The sequence below is a fragment of the Cuculus canorus genome, chromosome 6 (genome assembly GCF_017976375.1).
Source record: "Cuculus canorus isolate bCucCan1 chromosome 6, bCucCan1.pri, whole genome shotgun sequence".
NCBI lineage: Eukaryota > Metazoa > Chordata > Aves > Cuculiformes > Cuculidae > Cuculus > Cuculus canorus.
Window position 1 is genome coordinate 17,639,014 of NC_071406.1, and position 18,230 is coordinate 17,657,243.

At 58.7% G+C, this 18,230-nt stretch overlaps 3 protein-coding genes across 7 annotated transcripts in view; all 3 read right to left on the reverse strand.

Moving 5' to 3' along the window:
• The window catches only part of NHEJ1 (non-homologous end joining factor 1), a 44,978-nt gene extending 42,540 nt beyond the window's left edge, over positions 1 to 2,438 (reverse strand). Inside the window, exons 1-3 of one of the 5 annotated variants that reach the window (XM_054070152.1) lie at positions 2,288 to 2,438; positions 1,800 to 1,985; positions 711 to 920 (exon numbers count right to left, since the gene is read on the reverse strand). In XM_054070152.1, coding sequence (XP_053926127.1) covers positions 711 to 920; positions 1,800 to 1,985; positions 2,288 to 2,434 — 543 coding nt within the window. In that variant the 5' untranslated portion in view covers positions 2,435 to 2,438. Of the gene's footprint in view, positions 1 to 710; positions 921 to 1,799; positions 1,986 to 2,221 lie in introns of all 5 variants that reach the window. The other 4 variants (XM_054070155.1, XM_054070153.1, XM_009557534.2 and 1 more) reach the window with 4 other exon arrangements.
• A 3,203-nt stretch (positions 2,439 to 5,641) lies between these two features.
• Positions 5,642 to 10,771, reverse strand: SLC23A3 (solute carrier family 23 member 3). The gene is made up of 12 exons (XM_054069299.1): positions 10,221 to 10,771; positions 9,790 to 9,950; positions 9,189 to 9,283; positions 8,755 to 8,828; positions 8,276 to 8,457; positions 8,028 to 8,151; positions 7,518 to 7,665; positions 7,185 to 7,438; positions 6,886 to 6,991; positions 6,643 to 6,810; positions 6,345 to 6,440; positions 5,642 to 6,173 (listed from the first exon to the last, which is right to left on the reverse strand). Exons 1-12 carry the CDS (start codon positions 10,326 to 10,328, stop codon positions 5,848 to 5,850), a joined length of 1,842 nt encoding a protein of 613 aa, XP_053925274.1. The 5' UTR covers positions 10,329 to 10,771; the 3' UTR covers positions 5,642 to 5,847.
• A 596-nt stretch (positions 10,772 to 11,367) lies between these two features.
• CNPPD1 (cyclin Pas1/PHO80 domain containing 1) lies at positions 11,368 to 18,089 on the reverse strand. The gene is made up of 8 exons (XM_054069301.1): positions 17,747 to 18,089; positions 17,436 to 17,538; positions 14,861 to 14,942; positions 14,158 to 14,278; positions 13,936 to 14,064; positions 13,715 to 13,776; positions 13,372 to 13,489; positions 11,368 to 12,874 (listed from the first exon to the last, which is right to left on the reverse strand). The coding sequence occupies exons 1-8, from the start codon at positions 17,813 to 17,815 to the stop codon at positions 12,242 to 12,244; spliced, it is 1,317 nt and encodes a 438-aa protein (XP_053925276.1). The 5' UTR covers positions 17,816 to 18,089; the 3' UTR covers positions 11,368 to 12,241.
• Between the last annotated feature and the right edge of the window lie 141 nt (positions 18,090 to 18,230).

Consider the following 18,230-nt stretch of genomic DNA (forward strand, 5'->3'; position numbering starts at 1 on the left):
GTTCAACTTTGAAAGCGAGGACAGGCACTCCCAGAGCATCGGGGGAGCCCGGTCCCTCCCGGGGATGCCCCAGCACAGCCTTTCAGCGGGAGCAGGGCCGTGCCCCGCAGCAGGACGCGGGATAGGGGGTGCCGGGGGCCCGGGGCGATGCTCGCTGTAGCGGAGCCGCGGGGCCGGGGCCGCCGTTCGCGGGTGCCGGGCGCCCTCTTGTGCGCGCACGGAGCCGAGAGCTGCCCCGGGGCGCCCGGGCCGGCACACCGCGCTGTGGGGGCTGCTCCCCCAAACTCAAGCAGTTCGGCAGTCCCGTGCTAAAAGAAACTCCTTAAAAGCCGGGGAGACCCCACTGGAATTCTCTCCGTCGTGACAGACAGCCTGTGTGTTCTCTGGGGACCGCCCTGCGCCCCGCTTCGCAGCGTGCAGCAAAGGAGAACAGCATCGCCACGCAGTGCTGGGGTGCTGGCAGGGCATCATCCCAAACTGGACATGTCCCTGCTGCCCTGGGAGCAGCACGTGCTGGGCCATCCCTGCCTCACTACCAAAGCCTCAACAGGAAGAAATAGGGACAGTGAACCTTGGGAGGGGCAGCAGGCAGAGCCAGGCACCTCACAGCCACCACCATAGCCCTAGACCACCGCAAAGCCTCCAAGCATTAGGAGACAATCCTCAACGTTGGCTGTCTCACTCCTCAAACTCTCCGAAGCTTTGCTTACCATCTCCACAGGAGCAGGGCAGCAGTGGAAGTACCAATAGAAGGGCAGTCCCGAGAGCTCACTCTTCACATGCAGGCTGAGCCCACTGGCAGTGCGGTGGCAGGAGAAGGAGGTGGCGGTGTCCGGCTGTCCTGCTAGCAAGGGGCACATCAGGTTGCGCAAGCGGTGCAGGAAGGAGGACACCGGGACTGTCAGCCTCTTGTTCAGTTCCTGGGGAAAGACAAGGTTAAACATACAGTGATGTCCCAGAGAGCTTGGCACTCGGAGAAAAGCAGCAGAAATCCCAGCACAGAAGCAAGCCAAACTACTTTTGCATGTCCCAGCACTGCAAAAAGCCATCCCTGGTACTCAGCTTCCAGTCCTGTGCCAGGGTATCACCCACCAGTTCTCCCAGGTCAGCTGAGCTGGGAAGGCTTCCCTGCCCTGTCAGCGTAGGAGGGTCTGGGTGGTGGGTAGGATGCTATGGTCTCCACTAGCACATCTGCCCCACATGCCACCGGGAGTGTCAAAGCTTAGCTCATCTGCTTGGGGATGGCTACCACTGCATGATCACCCCTCCTTCCATCAGCTGCTTAGCATAGCTATTGTGACAGAGAGACACAGCAGATGGGTGGCATGTTGGGGCCTAGGCAGACAGGCTAAGGGTGAGGAGATGAGGCACGGCCATGTGTTTTAGAGGCTGGGTTGACAGGAAATTCCCATGGGAGCCTGTGCCTGGCTATGAACAGGAGTCTCTGTCACTAGTGGGAAGGTAGCCTTGTTTCAAGTTCCTCCTTAGTACACCAGCCTGGGGAAACCAGGTGCCCATTTAGCCCACAAGTGATATGAGTGTGCTGGCCTCAGCATGCAGCCCCAGTGAACCTGGCTGCTCTGGGCATGTTAAATAGCCTGGCCTGCTCTCCCAGGAAGAGGGTGCTCAGCCGACTGGGATTGCAGTGCTTGGACAGAGCCACATACAGACTCTCCAGGCCAGGGGTTTGTACCCAAGCCCTGTCAGGTCTATCAGCCACTGTGTCACCAAGCAGTTTATACTGGGATGTCAGCTGCTGCAAGGAGAAAAGGAGGTCCCTGGACTTTCCAGACACTCACCTTGGACCTTTGTCCCACAGCCTCGGCGTCTGCACTCTCATACCAGATGCCGCTGAGGTCAGAGATCAGCAGGATGTAGCCAGTATCCCCGAAGCGTGCTTTGGCAAGAAAAGCGGACTCACCAAAGCAAACAGAAGCCCAGGGCTGTGTCAGGAAGCTGCTTTCCAGCTCCTCGGAGCCCTCCATCTGCAAGACAGCAATCAGGTCTCTGCTTCAACCCCCATCTCGGTGACCCTGAGTCCTTCCGTGATGCCACCCCACCTCGCAGCCCGGAAGCGAGGGTGCAAAACCAGCTCTGTTCACACCCCCCTGCACACACACACAGCTCTGCTGGGGCGGGCGTTTTAGGGAGCTCCGTGTTGAGCATTCCCCCCACACCCCCCAGCTCCCAAGAACCCCCCCCAGTGCACCCAGTACGCAGCTGCTCTCCCGCGCTCGCTGCCATTCACGCAGCGAGACCTCTCGCTCCGAATTAACGTTCCCGCTACCCCGTTGCACCGGGACGGGCACCGGGCTGCTACACGCCTCCTCCTGCTGGGACATCCCGTCCCCGCGCCCTCCGGTGACACCGGCAGCGATCGGCCCCGAGCTTCCCGCTCCCCCGGGTCCCGGGGCAGGACTACAGCTCCCGGCATCCCGCTCGCTTCCGCGGCTGCGGGCACGCCGGGAGAGCGGCGCGGGCACCGGCAGCGAGGGGCGGGTGCTGCGGGCGGGGAGCGAGCCGAGGCGGCCGCGGGGCACGGGAGGTTGATCGGGAGGGAGCTCAGAGCCGCGGTGGCCCGCTGCTGCGGGGGTGCGGCTCTGGCACCGGTCTCTCCCGCCCGCCTGGCTGGGTACGGCGGCTGCCTCTGTGCTGGTGGCTTTGGGGACACAACATGCCCTGGCGGGTGACAGGGATGTGGCAGATAGTGCCCTGTCTCTGCTCAGTGGCTGCCTGATGGGCTGCTGCTGCGGGCTGCTTCTGGCACTGCGTCCCTGCAGCTGTGGCCACCTAACTGCCCTGCTTCCCAGACTGTTCTGTAGGACAAGCCAAACTCCCCTCAGCCCCCAGAACTAGGAGCTCGGAGCTCACAGGGGACAGGCTTGGAGGCATCTGCATCCTCATCACCACCACACCGTTGGGAAATGGGTGCCCTGGGTGTCAGAGCTGCAGGGAGGTGGCTGGAGGTCTCCAAGCTGTTCCCACAGCTCCATGGGAAAGCTCATCATTGTCACTACCCTCCTCAATGCTGTGGGCTGCCTCTGCACTCCAGAAGCACCAGACCTTGCACGGCACCCATCCTGTGTGGAGCTGTGATGTCTCCTGGTTGTCCGCCCGCAGGTGGAAGGGGACAGGGGTGAGCAGAGCAGGCAGACGCTCCCTGCCTGCAGCCGGGCCTGGTCACTCGCACCCCCGTGGCTGGATACGGTGTCTGCCTCTGTGCTGGTGGGTTTGGGGACACACCATGCACTAACATGTGACAGGATATGGCAGATGGTGCCTTGTCTCTGGTCAGTGGCTGTCTGATGGCCTGCTGCTGCTGGTGGCCACTTCTGGCACTGTGTCCCTGCAGCCATGGCACTGCCTCTCTGCATCCCGGGCACTGTGTCACTCCAGCCCTGGCATTGCGTTTCTGGCTTTGCACCCCTGCAGCCCCTGCACTACGTGGAATCATAGAGTGGTTTGAGTTGGAAGGCACCTTAAAGATCATCCAGTTCCAACCCCCCTGCCCTAGGCAGGAACATCTCTGACTGGATCAGGTTGCCCAAAGCCTCATCTAACCTGGCCTTGAACACTTGCAAGGATGGGGCATCACCGCTTTTCTGGGCAACCTGGGCCAGTGCCTCACCACTCACATAGGAAAACATTTCTTCCTAATGTCTAATCCAAATCTCTCTTCTTTCAACTTAAAACCGTCCCCCCTGGTCCTATCTCTGCACTCCCTGATCAAGAGCCATTCCCCAGCTTTCCTGTAGCCTCTTTCAGTGACAGAAGGCTGCTATAAGGTCTGACCAGAGCCTCTTTTCTCTAGGCTGAACAACTCCTACTCTCTCAGCTTGTCCTCATGTGGGAGGTGCTCCAGCCCTTTGAGCATCTTTGGGGCTTCTTCTGGAGTCACTTTAACAAATCCAAGTCTTTGTCACAGGAGGTGGCACAGCCAAGACACTGTGCAAAGGGATGGGAACTGAAATGCCTTAAGACTTTGTTTTGCGCTCACTCCTGTCACGAAATGTCCTGGTATAAGTGCCCAGCTGGGAACAGCCCTTGAGCTGTGGGCACAGTACAGCCTGGAAAGGCACAAGCAGCTGGGGACTCCTGTCCCTTGATCCTGGGTTTATTCCTCAGCCCCAGCAGCCCCCTCCGGGGTGCCCGTGGGGGCATGGCACAGGGCATGTACCTGCATCGCTGCTCTTCTGGGCTTGCACTAGGACGCAGCTGCTGCACCCCAGTGAGCCCCACATAGCTGGCGGTGTGAGTGCCTGTGTTCCCCATGCCCAGGAACTGGGGTCACAGAACAGCACAGAGCAGGGCTGTGGACACCACACATCCCCCCAGCTCTCCAGCCTCCACACTTACCACAGCCCCATCCTTGCCCTAGGTACCAACCCCCCAGCACCCACACACTGACAGCACCTACACCCTGCACCCAGGCACTGCCTTGAGCCCCTATTTGTACCCTATTCACACACCCCCATTCACCCCCTGTCCTACCACGCAGGCTGCAGCCACCCTCAGAATGGGGCCAGGGTAGGGAGGTCATCCTAGAGGATTTCCATCCCAAGAGGATGCCAGGGGACGTGGGAGCAGGCAAGGGCTTTGGGTGCAGGACCCAGACAGGGTGCAGGACAGATTGGATTGCCCAGTCAGGTTAGAGTGCAAGAAGGTTTGGAGTACAGGAGTTTGGAGCCCACTCTTGGGGACCTGCACACACAGTGGAACCCTGTCCTTCCCACTCTCGGCCACCTTGGGGTGTCCCTAAGCATCAGGGGCACTCCTTGGGAACAGATGGAGGGGGCAGCCACAACCTAGAGCTGTGGTCTAGCCTGAGCATGTCACTCCCATGGACTGGCTCCAGCATCCTCCCAGCCCAGCTCTGTCCTTCCTTTAAGCTTGCACCTGGGGCCAGCTTACATCACCCAAAGGCTGCAAAGCCCTAGATTTTCCTAGCCCCGGGCTGGGCTTTTGCAGGCCAGTTCAGACTGGTGGAGGCAGCACTGGGACCACAGTGCACTGCCGTGGACTCTGATCTGCTGTAAATACTAGACCAGTGAGCAGGATGAGTGCAGACCCTGCTGCAGGCAGCATAACTAAATAGCAGCAGGAAACCAACCCAGGCACTGAGCTTATTCATAGCTGTCAAAGGCAATGTTTTCTTCCTCAGAGAAACTGAATGCTAAATGGTTCAGCAGCAAGAGCAATACCTGGGGAGGGAGGCAGTTCAGTGGTAAGCACTCTTGAGCTAACCTGCTTCAAGTGAAAGGGGGTTCGCTGTTTTGGAGAACAGAGTGGACCTGTATGCCCAGCCTGGGGGAGTCAGGGCAGTAGTATAAACCTGGTGTCACGGGCATCAAGGGACCATGGGCATAGCTGGGACAAGGCAGTGAAGAGGGCTGGGACAAGCCAGCCCTTCCCAAGCACAGTGCCAGTGGGTAAGCAGAGACCGGGGTGACAGACCCTTAGGGCTGGACAAAGCACTGAACCCTTCTCCAGCTGCATCCAGAAGGTGATGGTGTGCTTTAGGGGCACCCACCTCCCTAGCTGCAGTGGAACCAGATGGCCGTGCCCTCTGCAGTCACAGTCTTCAGGGCACCAGGGGAGGGTAGGCTGGCATCTTCCGGGCAAATCCTGACTGGAAAGGAAACCCCGGGAAAGGTCAAAGTTGGTTGAAGGTTTTTATAGCTTGGCCCCAAGCAGGAAATGAAGTTCTTGCTGGGAGTGTGGAAGTCCAGGTCCCTCCAGTCCATGTGGGCTTCAGAAACAAGGAGCTACCTTGGGGACACAGCCCTGGTCTTCCATAAGGTGTCCCTTCACTGTGGGGTCAGGCCACAGTGTGCAGGCATCTCTGTCTCACTCATCCTGCTGGCCAGCTGCAGCTCCCCCCAAGCTGGGTTTGGTGAGCAGGTGCGTCCCTTCCCCTGGGTCAGTGGTCCCCTCCTCGGGACCATGGCTACCCTCCTCCTCTTCTTCCTCCTCCTTCTCCTCCTCTTCATCACTCCCAGGGCAGAGGAAACAGCAGGGAAAGGTTTTACAGGAGGATGGCAGCAGCCGTCTCAGCCCAGCAGGAAGTCCATACACCTGGCTGGCTTCACCTCTTTTTCCACAGGGCTGGCAATCACCTGCCCCAGCTTTCTGCAGCGCCAGGTTGGAACGCAGTCCACGCTCCTCCAGGGTTCCTGCAACCAGGGCACTGGACAGTGAGATGGGAGCCCCTTCCTCCAGCTGCACCCTTCCGGCCCACCAGCCCCAGGATCCCCAGCAGGGCTGCCCAGAGGCAGAGTCGGTGGTTCAGGGATGGTCGCACAGCCAGATCCAGCCTTCAGAGGAGGGGCTCAGCATCTCCTCACCTGAGACAGTGTTCTCCAGGAAAAATGACAAGAAGCCAGTTAAAAAGACAGGCACCATGAGAAGAGAGAGGAAGAGGAGGTCCAGGGGCACCCAACCTGCAAGAGCAGAGACAGAATCACCCAGGACATCCCAGTCCAGCAGCAGGGAAGGGGCAAGAGCTGCCATTGCAGACCCAGGGGATGGAGAGGGAGCTGCCTGCTGCCATGAGCCACTCCAGCCTCCAAGGACATCAGAGATGCGTGGTCACCATGCCCCAGGCCTCGAGGCTTTGCTTTGCCTGGAGAATGTCCTCACTACCTGTGGCCAGGTGAGCTGGAGCTGCACTGAACCACCGTGGCACCAGTAGCGCCATAAACATGGCAAAGCCGACAATGAAGATGTTCCTTCCTGAGTCGATGTCCGCATACTGGAAGTAGGAGATCCCCATGCCCACGGCCACAGCGTAGGTGACACAGAGCACCCCCCCTGCGAGGAGCAGGAGTCAGGCAGTGCCAGAGAGGCTGCAGGCACTGCAGTGCAGGGGAAGGGCAGGACACCCACCGTGAACTGCCAATGGGATGCGAGTGAGGAGACCTGCCAGCCTCGGGGACATGCCTAGCACCATGCACACCAGCGCACTTACTTGCACTGAAAAGCAAGAGCCAGCCTGGTGGAAAGGAGGATAGGAAAGTGAGGATGGGGAGCAGCCCCCTCGCACCCTGTCCCCCCATAATGCCAATACAGACCTGCCTTTCCCAGCACTGGCTCAGTGACAGCCTGGGTGCTACAGGTCCCTCACCCCTCCTGCTCCATTGCCTCCCCATCCCTTGCTGACCTTCCTACCCCCACCCTAGGCATACCTGTGTGAGGCCGATGGTGCAGGCGTTGGCGATGCTGGCAGCAGTGCCCCCCGGGGTGCCCAGCAGCCCAGCCAGGAGGCTGCCCAGCCCTTCCATGCAGACCCCCCGGTTGCAGGCCAGGGGTGGTGGCTGGGGGGCTCGCAGCAGCCTCCCGCATAGCACGTAGCAGCCCACTGAGTTCATGCTGCAGCCAATGGCCATGGCGATGCCCACAGCCAGTGCCCGAGGGGTGAGCAACGGCAGCCCCCACTCACCTGCAGCAGAGGGAGAAGGGATGGGTGATAGAGGCCCTGGCCAAACACAGACAGCTGCAGCCAAGCCTGCTTCCCTCACCTGTGTACGGGATGCGGAGCCAAGGGGCATGGAAAGTGCTGTTAGCCCAAGGCAGCTGTGCTACAGCCAGGTCCAGTGATTCCCAAGGGATATGGAGATGGCTGAGGATGGCACAAATGATGCAGACACAAGCAAATGGGACCAGTACCTGCAAGGCAGCAAGAGGAACCTCGGCAGGGAATTCTCTCCTGGCCAACATGCTGCTTGCTCTACCCCAGACAACAAGTCCCTTGTCCTAGTGCCTCTCCCAAGGAGCCATGCCACTTCTCCTCATACCCCCACAGGGAGCATCCCAGGCTCTTCTGTTCCAGCACTCCTGAGCACAGGTCCCTTGGGCTCCCCCAGGAGCATCCACACCCCAGGAGCTGCACCAGGAATTTCCTGTCTCCATTCCCTGCACCCAGCTCTGCTCCAGGGTCGCTGGGTCCCACCTTACCCTGGACCAAAGAGCCAGGCTCAGAGAGAAGCCTGAGTGCAGTGGAAGGAACAGGGGCAATCAAGTCACGGTACCGAGAACATGCGCAGGGTGGGGACAGACAGCTCTGTGGAGCCTCTCCAAGCCTGGGACCAGGCACAGAAGGGCAGGCGGCAGGACCCCAGGTACTGGGAGAAGGTGACAGCAAGGAGTAAGAGCCTAGGAGAGTGAGAACAGGTCACCATGCAGCACCACAGCAATGGGGCCACAAACATGCACTGTGCACAGCAAGGATGCCCTATTCCTGTCCCCATGACATGCTGTGGCCATTGGGCTCACGTACAGCAGTGCTACACCCCAGCTAGTGGAGCAGAATAAAGCAGCCTCCTTGTATGCAGACAGCCCAATGATGGAAAGGCTGGGGGCCAGGACCATGGGCCCGCAGTGCCGGGCTGCCCACCCACACAGGCCAGACACTCCCAACACCAGCTGAAACAGCCCGGAGATCAGCACGGCTCCTGAGACCTGCGGGAGGAAAGGATGGGACCCATGGGACAGGGCACACTGAGAGCAGACCAACACCCACACTCCTACCTGCCCCAGTAGCATCACTCGTTCCCTGGGCTCAACCCTGCTCCAAACACCCCAATCCCAGAGGAACATACACACCCACATGTACCACGACCCCCATTGTCTTTGCACACCCCCTTGTGTTCCTCCTATTCACGGCAATTCCCAGAAAGGCTGGGAGGCACAGATAGCAACCAGGGTGCTGGTGGAGCAGGAGGATGGGGACCCCCATCCCAGCACAGGAGCACCCACCTCTCGCAGCGAGGTAGCCCAGCTCCCTGTGATGGTGCAGTGCTGTGCAAGGCATGCAGTGGCCTCGTTTGTGCCTGAAAGGGAATTTCAGAGGGAAGTGACGCACAGCGATGCTGGGCTCCTGGGGCTAGGTCCAAGAACAAGCAGAGCAAGGGCTGCTGGCTGCAGAAGGGCCAGCATGCCAACATTCCCGTAAGTCTTGGCACCAGGGAGGCAGCCCCAGGCATATTACAGGCCACAATTCTTGCGGTGTGGCCCCAAAACGCCTTGCTGGTGTGCTGAGGGATGAGTAGGATTCTGTGCACCATCACCACAAGGGGCACCAGGCAGGATCCTTCATCTGTACTCAGTGCACAGGCACCTCATCACCACTGTTCCCTGGGCACCGATATGACCCAGGCACCACGGGGCGCAGGCTCCAGGGCTGTGCTCACCATTCCTGTCTGTCCTGGCACCAACGGACAGGTGGGAGCTCAGCACCGTGGCAGGGACCAGGTACTCAAAGGATGGGATTTGAACCAGTGGCAACCTGGGGAACGGGAGAACAATGGCACATTAGGAAGGAAAGAGGAGACAGGGCTGCTCTCAAAGCCCTGGCTGCTAGGGGAATGGGAAGCACAGGAGAAAGGAACCTCAAAGTGGCAGGAGGGCAACTCTTATCCCATATGTACCCTAGTACATCCCAAGTGGCAGCTCCTTGTATGTGGGCAGAGGTCAGGAGCTTTGCCAAAGCACACACCAGACCCTAGTGTGGAGGAGCTGCATTTGATGCTGGAGTGAGGCAGCAGGAAGCTAAGGGAAAGCACAGCACTTTTGCTGGAGGGATTTCCAAGAGAGGAGGATGCAGTGGTGGTGGAGAGGGGACAGCTGCACAGAGATGCCAGGCAAGGCGTTGTTACAGAAAACCCAATCCTTGTGCCCTTCCCACCTCCAGCAAAGCCTGTGCTCCCTGAGCCTATGGAGGGGCAGAGATGCTCCTCTATGGTGCCACCCTCCTTCTGGTGATGGTTGCATTCCCTTTGCCCGCCTTCTCACCGGCTCCCCAAGGTGGTCTGCAGCACTGTGGAGATGCCGCAGGCAAAGAGGCTGCGTGCCAGCAGCTCGCTGGTGGCCTGGGCGTGGGGTGGCTCCTCAGGCAGGGTAGGCAGGAAGAGGAGGTGGAAGATGCAGAGCAAGGAGGCCTGCACAGCCAGGTGCTGCATGGGGAACACAGTAGATGGTTGCAACTCCTTGTGGCACCCCATGCTCAGCACCCCCGGGTGGATGCATCCTCAATGACACATTCCAGACAGCACCCACCACTGCCCAGCCATCCTGCCTGCTCCCCTCCCAGCACACCCTGGCCAGAGCCCCAAGCACCCTTTTCCTGGCAGGATGCAGCCCCCACCTTGCCACCTGTGAGGATGATCCCAGCCTTCTCCCCATCACCCCATCTCTCTGGCTGCCCACCATGGTCCCCCCCTTACCTGAAGGGCTAAGCAACAGTTCAGCATCCAGGAGCGTATCTTCAGTGGGGAGCAGGATGCAAGCATGGGCCTCCTGGCACCAGGCGCTCTGTGATGGCCCCCATTCATGCTGCTGCCTCCCCACAATGCTCCCAGTTCACGGTACAGAGCGAGTGGGCAGGGTCCCACTCCCTCAAAGTGCTCCTTGCAGACCACACATAGCTGAACTTCCACCTTCTGCTGGAGGTGCTCCAGGGTTAGCCATTAACTCGAGTTGGTGAGTAACCTGCCCTTATGCCCAGGAATGCAAGTGTCCCCCTGGGTAGTCACCACAAGGGCCAAGTGACAGCCACCCATGGCCTGGACACCAGACACTGTTACAGCATCATCTGCCCCCATCCCTGTCTCTTGTGGTACACAGGGCACAGCACATACACCTGTTCCTTCATTTGCTTGGAACATGCCCACCAACAGCATCCTCCAGCTGCAGTGTGCCCTGCCGACGCTTGTTCCTCCCAGCACAGCATCCCCTGCTTTCTGGGTCCAGGCCTTCCTCATCACCAGCTCCTGATGGAGCTCATTAAGAGCTGCACAGTCCCCCCACCTCCTAGATCCCACCACTCCCCTCTGTGGGCACTGTGTCCATGCTAGGAAGGTCTGTAATGGGGGTCTACCATGTCCTCCATGCCCCTAAGAGGAGGGTACTGAATCCTGCCCTGGATAACAATGCCAGGTACAAGAGCTGCCCACTTGGCTGGGGAGGCTCCCAAGAGAGTGAAGGCAGGTGATGCTCTTATTTTTGTCACGGGGCAGAGGTGGCAGTGCCAGTGACCACAACTGCGACCCCGCCAAGCCCTTGCTGCTAGGGGCTCACTCATTAACTGGCCAGCCTTTGGAGAGCAAAGAGCAATAAAGACCATGCATTCCTCACATTCCCAAGGACAGGGAACCTCCTCTTTCCCTGCCAGACAACAGACCCCACGTTCCTCTTGTCCCCTGTCATAAGAAAGCCCAGTGGCTCTTGAGCCCCATAGGGCAGGCCTCACAATGCTCCTGGGCACGCTTGCCAGCACCTAGGATCTGCCTTGCACCCTGGCTCAGTCAGCAAGCACAGCTACAGCACTGGGGCAGGCATGTTAGCTCCACAGAGCGGCTCAGCAGGACAAGATAGGTGCACAACAAGAACTACTTTTATTGGAAGAGATTTGCATCTACAAAAGAGTGAAAAACAGGTGTAAAACCCACAGTAAAAAGAAGGGGCATGATGAGACGGGCTGGTCAGCAAGACAAGGTACCGTCTACCTGCCCATGGAGCAGTCAGACATTCCTTGCTCACAGCCACAGGCAGCTGGGATTTGGGATGGAGTCACAGAGCACCCCAGTTTCAAAGCACCCAACACAAGCAAGATAAGGAAGCTCAGTCTTTGCACTTCACCACCTCCAAAGCCCAGTAGGGAACTAACCTTTCCCCAGGGCGCAGCCAAGTTGGGGTCTCTTCTTGGTGTGACCCTTGTGCCTCCTGAGAAGTGGCCTAGCAGCTCCCAAGGGGAATTGCTGTGGCCAGTGAGCTCGGGCTGCTTGTGCCCCCCTACTTCTACCTCCTCTCCCCTTGCCCAGGCACCCCACCCCTCCACTGGGGTCACTGCCCCAGCCCCTCTACCCTGCCCACACAGCCCCAGCATCCTACATCCCACACATCACCTCTGCCCAGCACCACCAAGGGCCACTCACTCACTGCAGGAAGAGGTACAACACTCCCCTTGCCCTAACATGCCAACCCAATGGCACCCCATTTCTACCCTTCAGCTAACAGGTTCGCACCCCAGCACCCCAACAGCAAGCCAACTCTGCCTCAACATGTCCCAGCAGCCCCAAAGTGAAGGACAGCCCTGCCCTGGGCAGTGGGACACAAATGCTGGTTTGGAAGTAACACAGGGATCTCCAGATCTGTGCAGCCCCAAGGATCAGTGGTCGCAGCAGTGCAAAGAAGTGAGTTGTGCCACACTAGGAGGGATGGTGAAAGGGGCTGCTGCCCCATGCTTCTAGCTGGGAAAAATGAAGCTCTTGATTCTGCCGAGATCCAAGGCAGTGTGCAAGGAGCACTGCCTCAGCCCCAGGGGGTCCAGCCAGTCCTTGCGGTTGGGGGCTGCATCCCATGGGGGCCCTGCACTGGCTGAGCAGGCATGGCAGTGGAGCACAGGAGGAACTGAGAGCATGGCGAGTCCGAAGGGGCCAGGCTGGCTGGGGGAGGCAGTGGGGGTGGTTCGGTTGGATCTCTCACAGGCACTGGGTACTTTCCGGAAGGGGCCTTGCAGGGGGCTCCTGTGTTGGGCTAGATCAGGTGCCTTTGGGTAGGACAGAGCTGTCATCACACTGCCCCACAGGTAGAGCGCAGTGGCCGTGACACCCCCACGATGTGGCTCCTCGGTCGTTTCGTTCTCCCGCAGGCAACGGGTACTGCTGGCTGCGGAGACATCAGGCAGCTCGGGCTGGGGCTGGTCAGGGGCTGGGGCTGTCTGAGCATGCAGCTGGCAGCTGCCCTCCCCAGGGAAAAGCACGGGCCGAGGGGCTGCAGGGCTGGCACTCCTCATGCACACAGATCGGTGCACCACGGCGACGGAGGCGAAGACAGCAGCAAAGCTCGTCAGGTACACAACACCCAGGAGGCAGGCCAGCTGCAGAGGAGCACATGGTTAATCCAGACCTCCCAGCTGTCCCCACAGCATGGCCACACAGCAACCCAGAAGGCATGATGGCAAATGGCATCAAGGGCTGGACGCTGGGGAGCACGGAGCCACGCTGCTAACAGGGGGTGGCACACAGCCCATTCAAAGCAGGGCCTAAATACCACAAACCAAAGTGCCCCACCTAAAACCAAACAGTTCCTGTTTAAATTCCCAGTCAGCACTCAGTTCTCCCCATGACATCACCATGACCCTGCACCACGACTCGTGGGTTGCAGTGCAGCACAAGGCACAGAGTAACCCAGAACCAGGCTGCAATGCTTCAGGCAGCACAGCTACAAATCAGCATCTTCCAGCTCCCGACAGCTTCCCTTGTCAACAGTTAACAAGGCAAGAAACTGCTCCCAGTGGAAGACAGGGTCCAGCCCCAAACCCATGGCCTGCTGGGCTCCATGTTCTTGCAAGCATCTGCTGTCCCAGCCCCTTACCTTCACCACTTGTTGGTAGAATTGGCCCAGCACGTGCTGCCACATGGACTGCTCCATGAGGACACACAAATCCGTGTAGGTGAACCAGCCACGCCACATGCCCTGCTTTTCTGCCACACTGCAGGGAAAAAAGGCAATGATGGATGTAGCATGGGCCCTTCCATCAAAGAAGCTTCAGACCTGGCAAGTCTGGAGAATCCTTTGCTCAGGGTCTATGGAAGGGAGTTGCAGAGCCTAGTGAAGGCTCACAGGCACTCCAAACTCTTTTTTCACTGCAGCAGGGCTAGCTCTGAGCCAGGAACGCAAGGTGAATGAAAGGCTCACCCCCACCCCACACACCTACCGTCCTTCCAGCCAGCTCAGCACTTCAAACAGCTCCCGGGGGTCTGTGTAGAGGCTCCAGTCCTGTGGAGACAGCAGTGAAACATCAGCACAGTCAGGGCCAATACCCAGCACCCAGATACATCCTTCTCCATTCCTCATGGGAATATGTTTGGTAAAAACAGAAATGCCAACTCCCCTTAACACTGTGACATAGTTGGCCACAGTGACAGCCCCACTTACAATGGCGCTCAGGAAGTTCATCTCCAGTGTGTTCATGGTCTGGACTTCTACCTTTCCTGCTGCGGCCCACTCATCGTTGAACACCTCCTCCTCCTCACCCTCATCATACAGGTACTTACTAGCAACCATCTAAAAGCAGCACAAAGGACAGGATATCAGCCCTCTCTGATCTTGCAGACTGGTCTCCAATCCAGTGACCCTCCCCAGCTCCACCCCACTCACCATAGAGATCAGGAAGAGGTCTGAAGATGAGATCTGCTGAAGGTATTCAGGGTTCCGGTGCCGAAGTCTCTCAATGTAAACCAGTGCCAGCATCATGGAGCAGGGCGAGATGCAAGCTTCCCTGTGGGACAACGGCAAGAGCCATCCCAAAGGTTATTTAAGAGCTACAAACATCACAGTCACCGTGGCACAATGTGGCTACTCCTTCCCCATGTGGGTAGTGGGACGATTCAATAAACAGCTAGATACATCCTAGCTCTGTACCAGCAGTCCTGAGCTGCAGCAGGAGAAAGTGCAGGGGATACAGGATTGAGAGGAGAGCGCCCTGGCTCCTATTCCCAGGCACAGCCAGCTCTGAACTGGGCAGCCCTGCTTGCAGGCAGGCATCCTGCAAGGGCTTGGCTGCGAGGGCAGAGCCAGGGTTCAGGCCTGGCTGCCCAGTGAGCTGCTGATCCAGCCAGCACAGACCCGCATTAACAAGAGGACCCCTGCACCCTAGAAAGCAGGGGCTAACTTGAAGCAGGCCTAGCCGAGTCAGGAAGCTACTGTGCCTGCTGGCCTTGCCACCTGCCCCCGGCTCCTCTTTGACACTGACCAAGCCTAAGCACAAAGCCAGCCCTGGCCTAGGGGACAGTGAGTCACAGCTGAGACCAGAGCTCCCAGTTATGACGTGGGACATGAAGGGACAGGATTTGCTTCTTACCGAGATACGTGAGATACATATTTCTTCTGGAGTCTGCGAATAGGGCTGGGAGCCACTTTCTGCAACAACTCCACAGCAATATCTGCGACAGAAGAGCAGCAAAAGGGCTTAGCCCCACACAGCACAATCCACCCTCACCCTTCTCCCCACAAACCCATTAACTCTTGATGCTTACTCAGCCTCTCAAGTTTAAATTAAACCATGGATGTAGGACAAGCCTCATCAGAAGGCAGGAATGAGGGAGGAACAAACAGGCAGGAGAGCCAGACCAAAGCAGGAAGAGAATGTGTGTCCAAGGCCCAGTGGCAGTGCCAGATCCAGATTAGCATGTCTGCGTCATGAGGAGTCACCAGCTGCACAGAGGCTAACAGCCTCCCCTCATCCCTCAGGCAGCCCTTTCAGAGGCTTTCCAGGATCTGATGTCAACACCAGGTCTTCCCAGTCCTTTGCTCCCCTCCAACCAGCACCCTCCTCCTCCAGAGATGGTCAGCCCTGACCCAGCTCTCCCCCCATAGCCTCAGTGCCCCTGAGATGATTAAGGACAACACGTTCCTGTGAGCAGGAGCCCAGAGGCACCAACAGGGCATAGAAGCAGCAATACGGTATAACCAGAGTTTCTCACCTCAGCCCATTTTTACCCTGCCCACAGATGAGCCTCAGCATTCAAGCACCGAAAAGGCCAGACTGACAGATGCTGCCAGATGGCTTCAGCAGCTCTCGTCTCACTTCTCAACAAGACAGGACCAGCTGGGAGCATCCCAAAGAGCACTACAGCTTGGCAAGAACTGTCTGACAGGCAACTCCAGCTCCGTTTTGCTGTCAACCCCTTGGCTGACAGAGTCAAAAGCAGAGCTCATCTCAGCAGCCTTGTGCTTCCAGCTCCGAGGGGAAGCATCAGCACACAACCTCTTCTCTCTGCACTCTTCCTTTCTGTGTCTCTCCAGAAACTAAGAGAACAGCTGCAATCCCACAGGAACGATTTGCCTGGCAGCAGCTACCAAGCTCAGGAACACTATGTGACATCCCCAGGTCCTTCAGACCACACCACTCCCGGGATTCACAGCCAGGCAGACACAGCTCCAGCCACCTGCTGGTAGGTCCCAGCCTCTTGCACTGCTGCTGCTCTCAGTGCCCAGCTCAGCCACCCTCATTACACCGCAGAGGCAGCAGGAACACCCTGAGGGATGGAAGCTACCTGAGGGACCCCCCCAGGCTCTGTTCCGACATGAAACTTAATTCTTCAGCCCTCAAATCCAGCCCATAACAGTGTACCCTGCCCTAGAAGACAGGGAGAGCATCTGATCCCTGTGCCCAACTCACAGGCACAGCACACCAGGGTGGTTATGGTTCTTTCCAGAAGGAATAAATTCACTGTTCAACCTCTGTCCTCAGTCAGCAGCACACTGCCTCCTCCGACTGCTCCCAATGTCAAAGACCTCTCCCAGCTCCTCCTGCTGCCCTGGACTTTCTCCCCAGCTGTCTCTACCTCGTTTGAAAAGCAGTGCCATAAACCCACCATGTAGCAATGGCGCAGCTGTACCGAGACTGATACCGTAGCTCTTGGTTTCATGTTTTTGATAGGGCTGATAACAGCTGCTGAAGGAAGGCTGTAAGAGCAGATAAGCCTGTGTGTCACTCCCACCCTTAGCTGCTGGAGGCGAGGCATTTCCTGGGTGCAAGGTAGTCTTTACAGTTAAAAGCCCTTAACAGTCTTCCTCTATGAACGTGCTCCACAAACACTGGTAGCATCCTGTTGAGCAGGCCAATCTTGCATCCGGGTGTGACACCAGCCCCAACAAGCCACGTGCCTCCCTTGCACCACCCACATCAGTACTCTCGATTCCAGGAGCATTCAGGCAGCTGCCTCCCCTGCCTAGCCCTGCTCCATCACCATACGCCCTGCAGCCCCCTCTTGGTTGATGTATGTCACATGTAGCCTCTTGGTTAGTTCAGACCAAGAGTTTTGAATGCAAGCACGACTCCTCAACCGCTCAATACGCTCTACAAGCTGTATGAGAGTGCAGCTAATGAACCCACCGTGACCGCACAGTGAAGGTCCTGCAGCAAACCACTGCTTACACTTGACCGCTCACCCTTGACCACTCCCCTCTCTGTCACCTGTACCAGCTCTGCAGCCTCAACCAAGCTGCATACCTCTGCTCCCCCAAACCACTGCTGAGACAACAGGAAGAGATGGACGTGATCCAGACAGAAGGAACTTGTCTCCTTGCTACTCAAAACTAGAAATTAAATGAACTCCCGGTACCTCGCAGAACACAAGAAGTTGTCCAAGACACCACTCACCAGGGACAAGGCATTCACTGCTAAAGAACTCACAAGCAACCTAAAGGAATCTGCCCATCAGCAAGGTGCCAAAAATGCAGCAGTGGGCCAGATAGTGCAATAAAACAGAGAGCAAGAGCAACGAGGCTCTGGCACCCTGCCCGCTGTGGAACGCTGGTCAGGGGTGGGATTTGGCACTGGGGAGGGAGCGGGTGACTTGTTGGTCTCTGCCTCCAGGCTACTTCCAACCCCCTTGACTCAGCATTCCCATTTAGGAACATCAGCAACCCACCTGCCACGGGGCTTGAAAGATTATCCAGGCTGCAGTCTTTGTCCCAGCCATAATAAAGCCGCTTCCGCACTCTCTCGCTCAGCTGCTGGTGCCTAGGCAGGAACTGCATGGAGACCGAGGGGGAACAAAAGACACCCTAAGCATTCCCTACATCTGCTTTCCACCTCAACCCACCTTAGGGACCGACGGGCCCGGCAGGGCCCCCGAGGGCTCCGCCAGGGGCCCGGTTGTGATGTCAACAAACGGATTTCGGGACATGATTTCAAGAGGGAACGGCCGAAGGGCCTACCGAGGGGCCGGGAGGCGCTCACCGTAAACTCCTGGAAGCCGCTGAGGGAGAAGGCGCCTTCCTCATCCAGCAGCAGCTCGTCCAGCTCCATCCCGCCCGCCTGCGGGGCGGCGACGCCGGGTCCCCTCCGGTGCTGCCGAGGCGGCTCCGAGGCCGGCTCCCCACCACTGGCCGCCGGGCCCGCTCCGAAAGGCGTCGAGCCGGAAACTGGGGACCGGAGCTGAACCCACGGAGCCGCTGCCGGGCCGCACCTTTGCCGCGCGCCTTCCCCTTCCGGTACGGGGAGGGGCGTGGCGCCGCGCGCACCTCCCTCTTCCGGTGCGGCGGCGGGAGAGGCACAACCTCGCGCGCGTCCTGCTTCCGGCGCGGGGGGCGTGGCCCGGCGCTCGCCCGGCGCTCGCCCGGCGCTTACTCCCGATCAGTGCGCAGGCGCGGTCGGCCCCTTCCCTCCTCGTCACGTGGGGGTGGGGCCGCGCACGCGCTTCCGGTGCCTCCCGCCGTGGGGG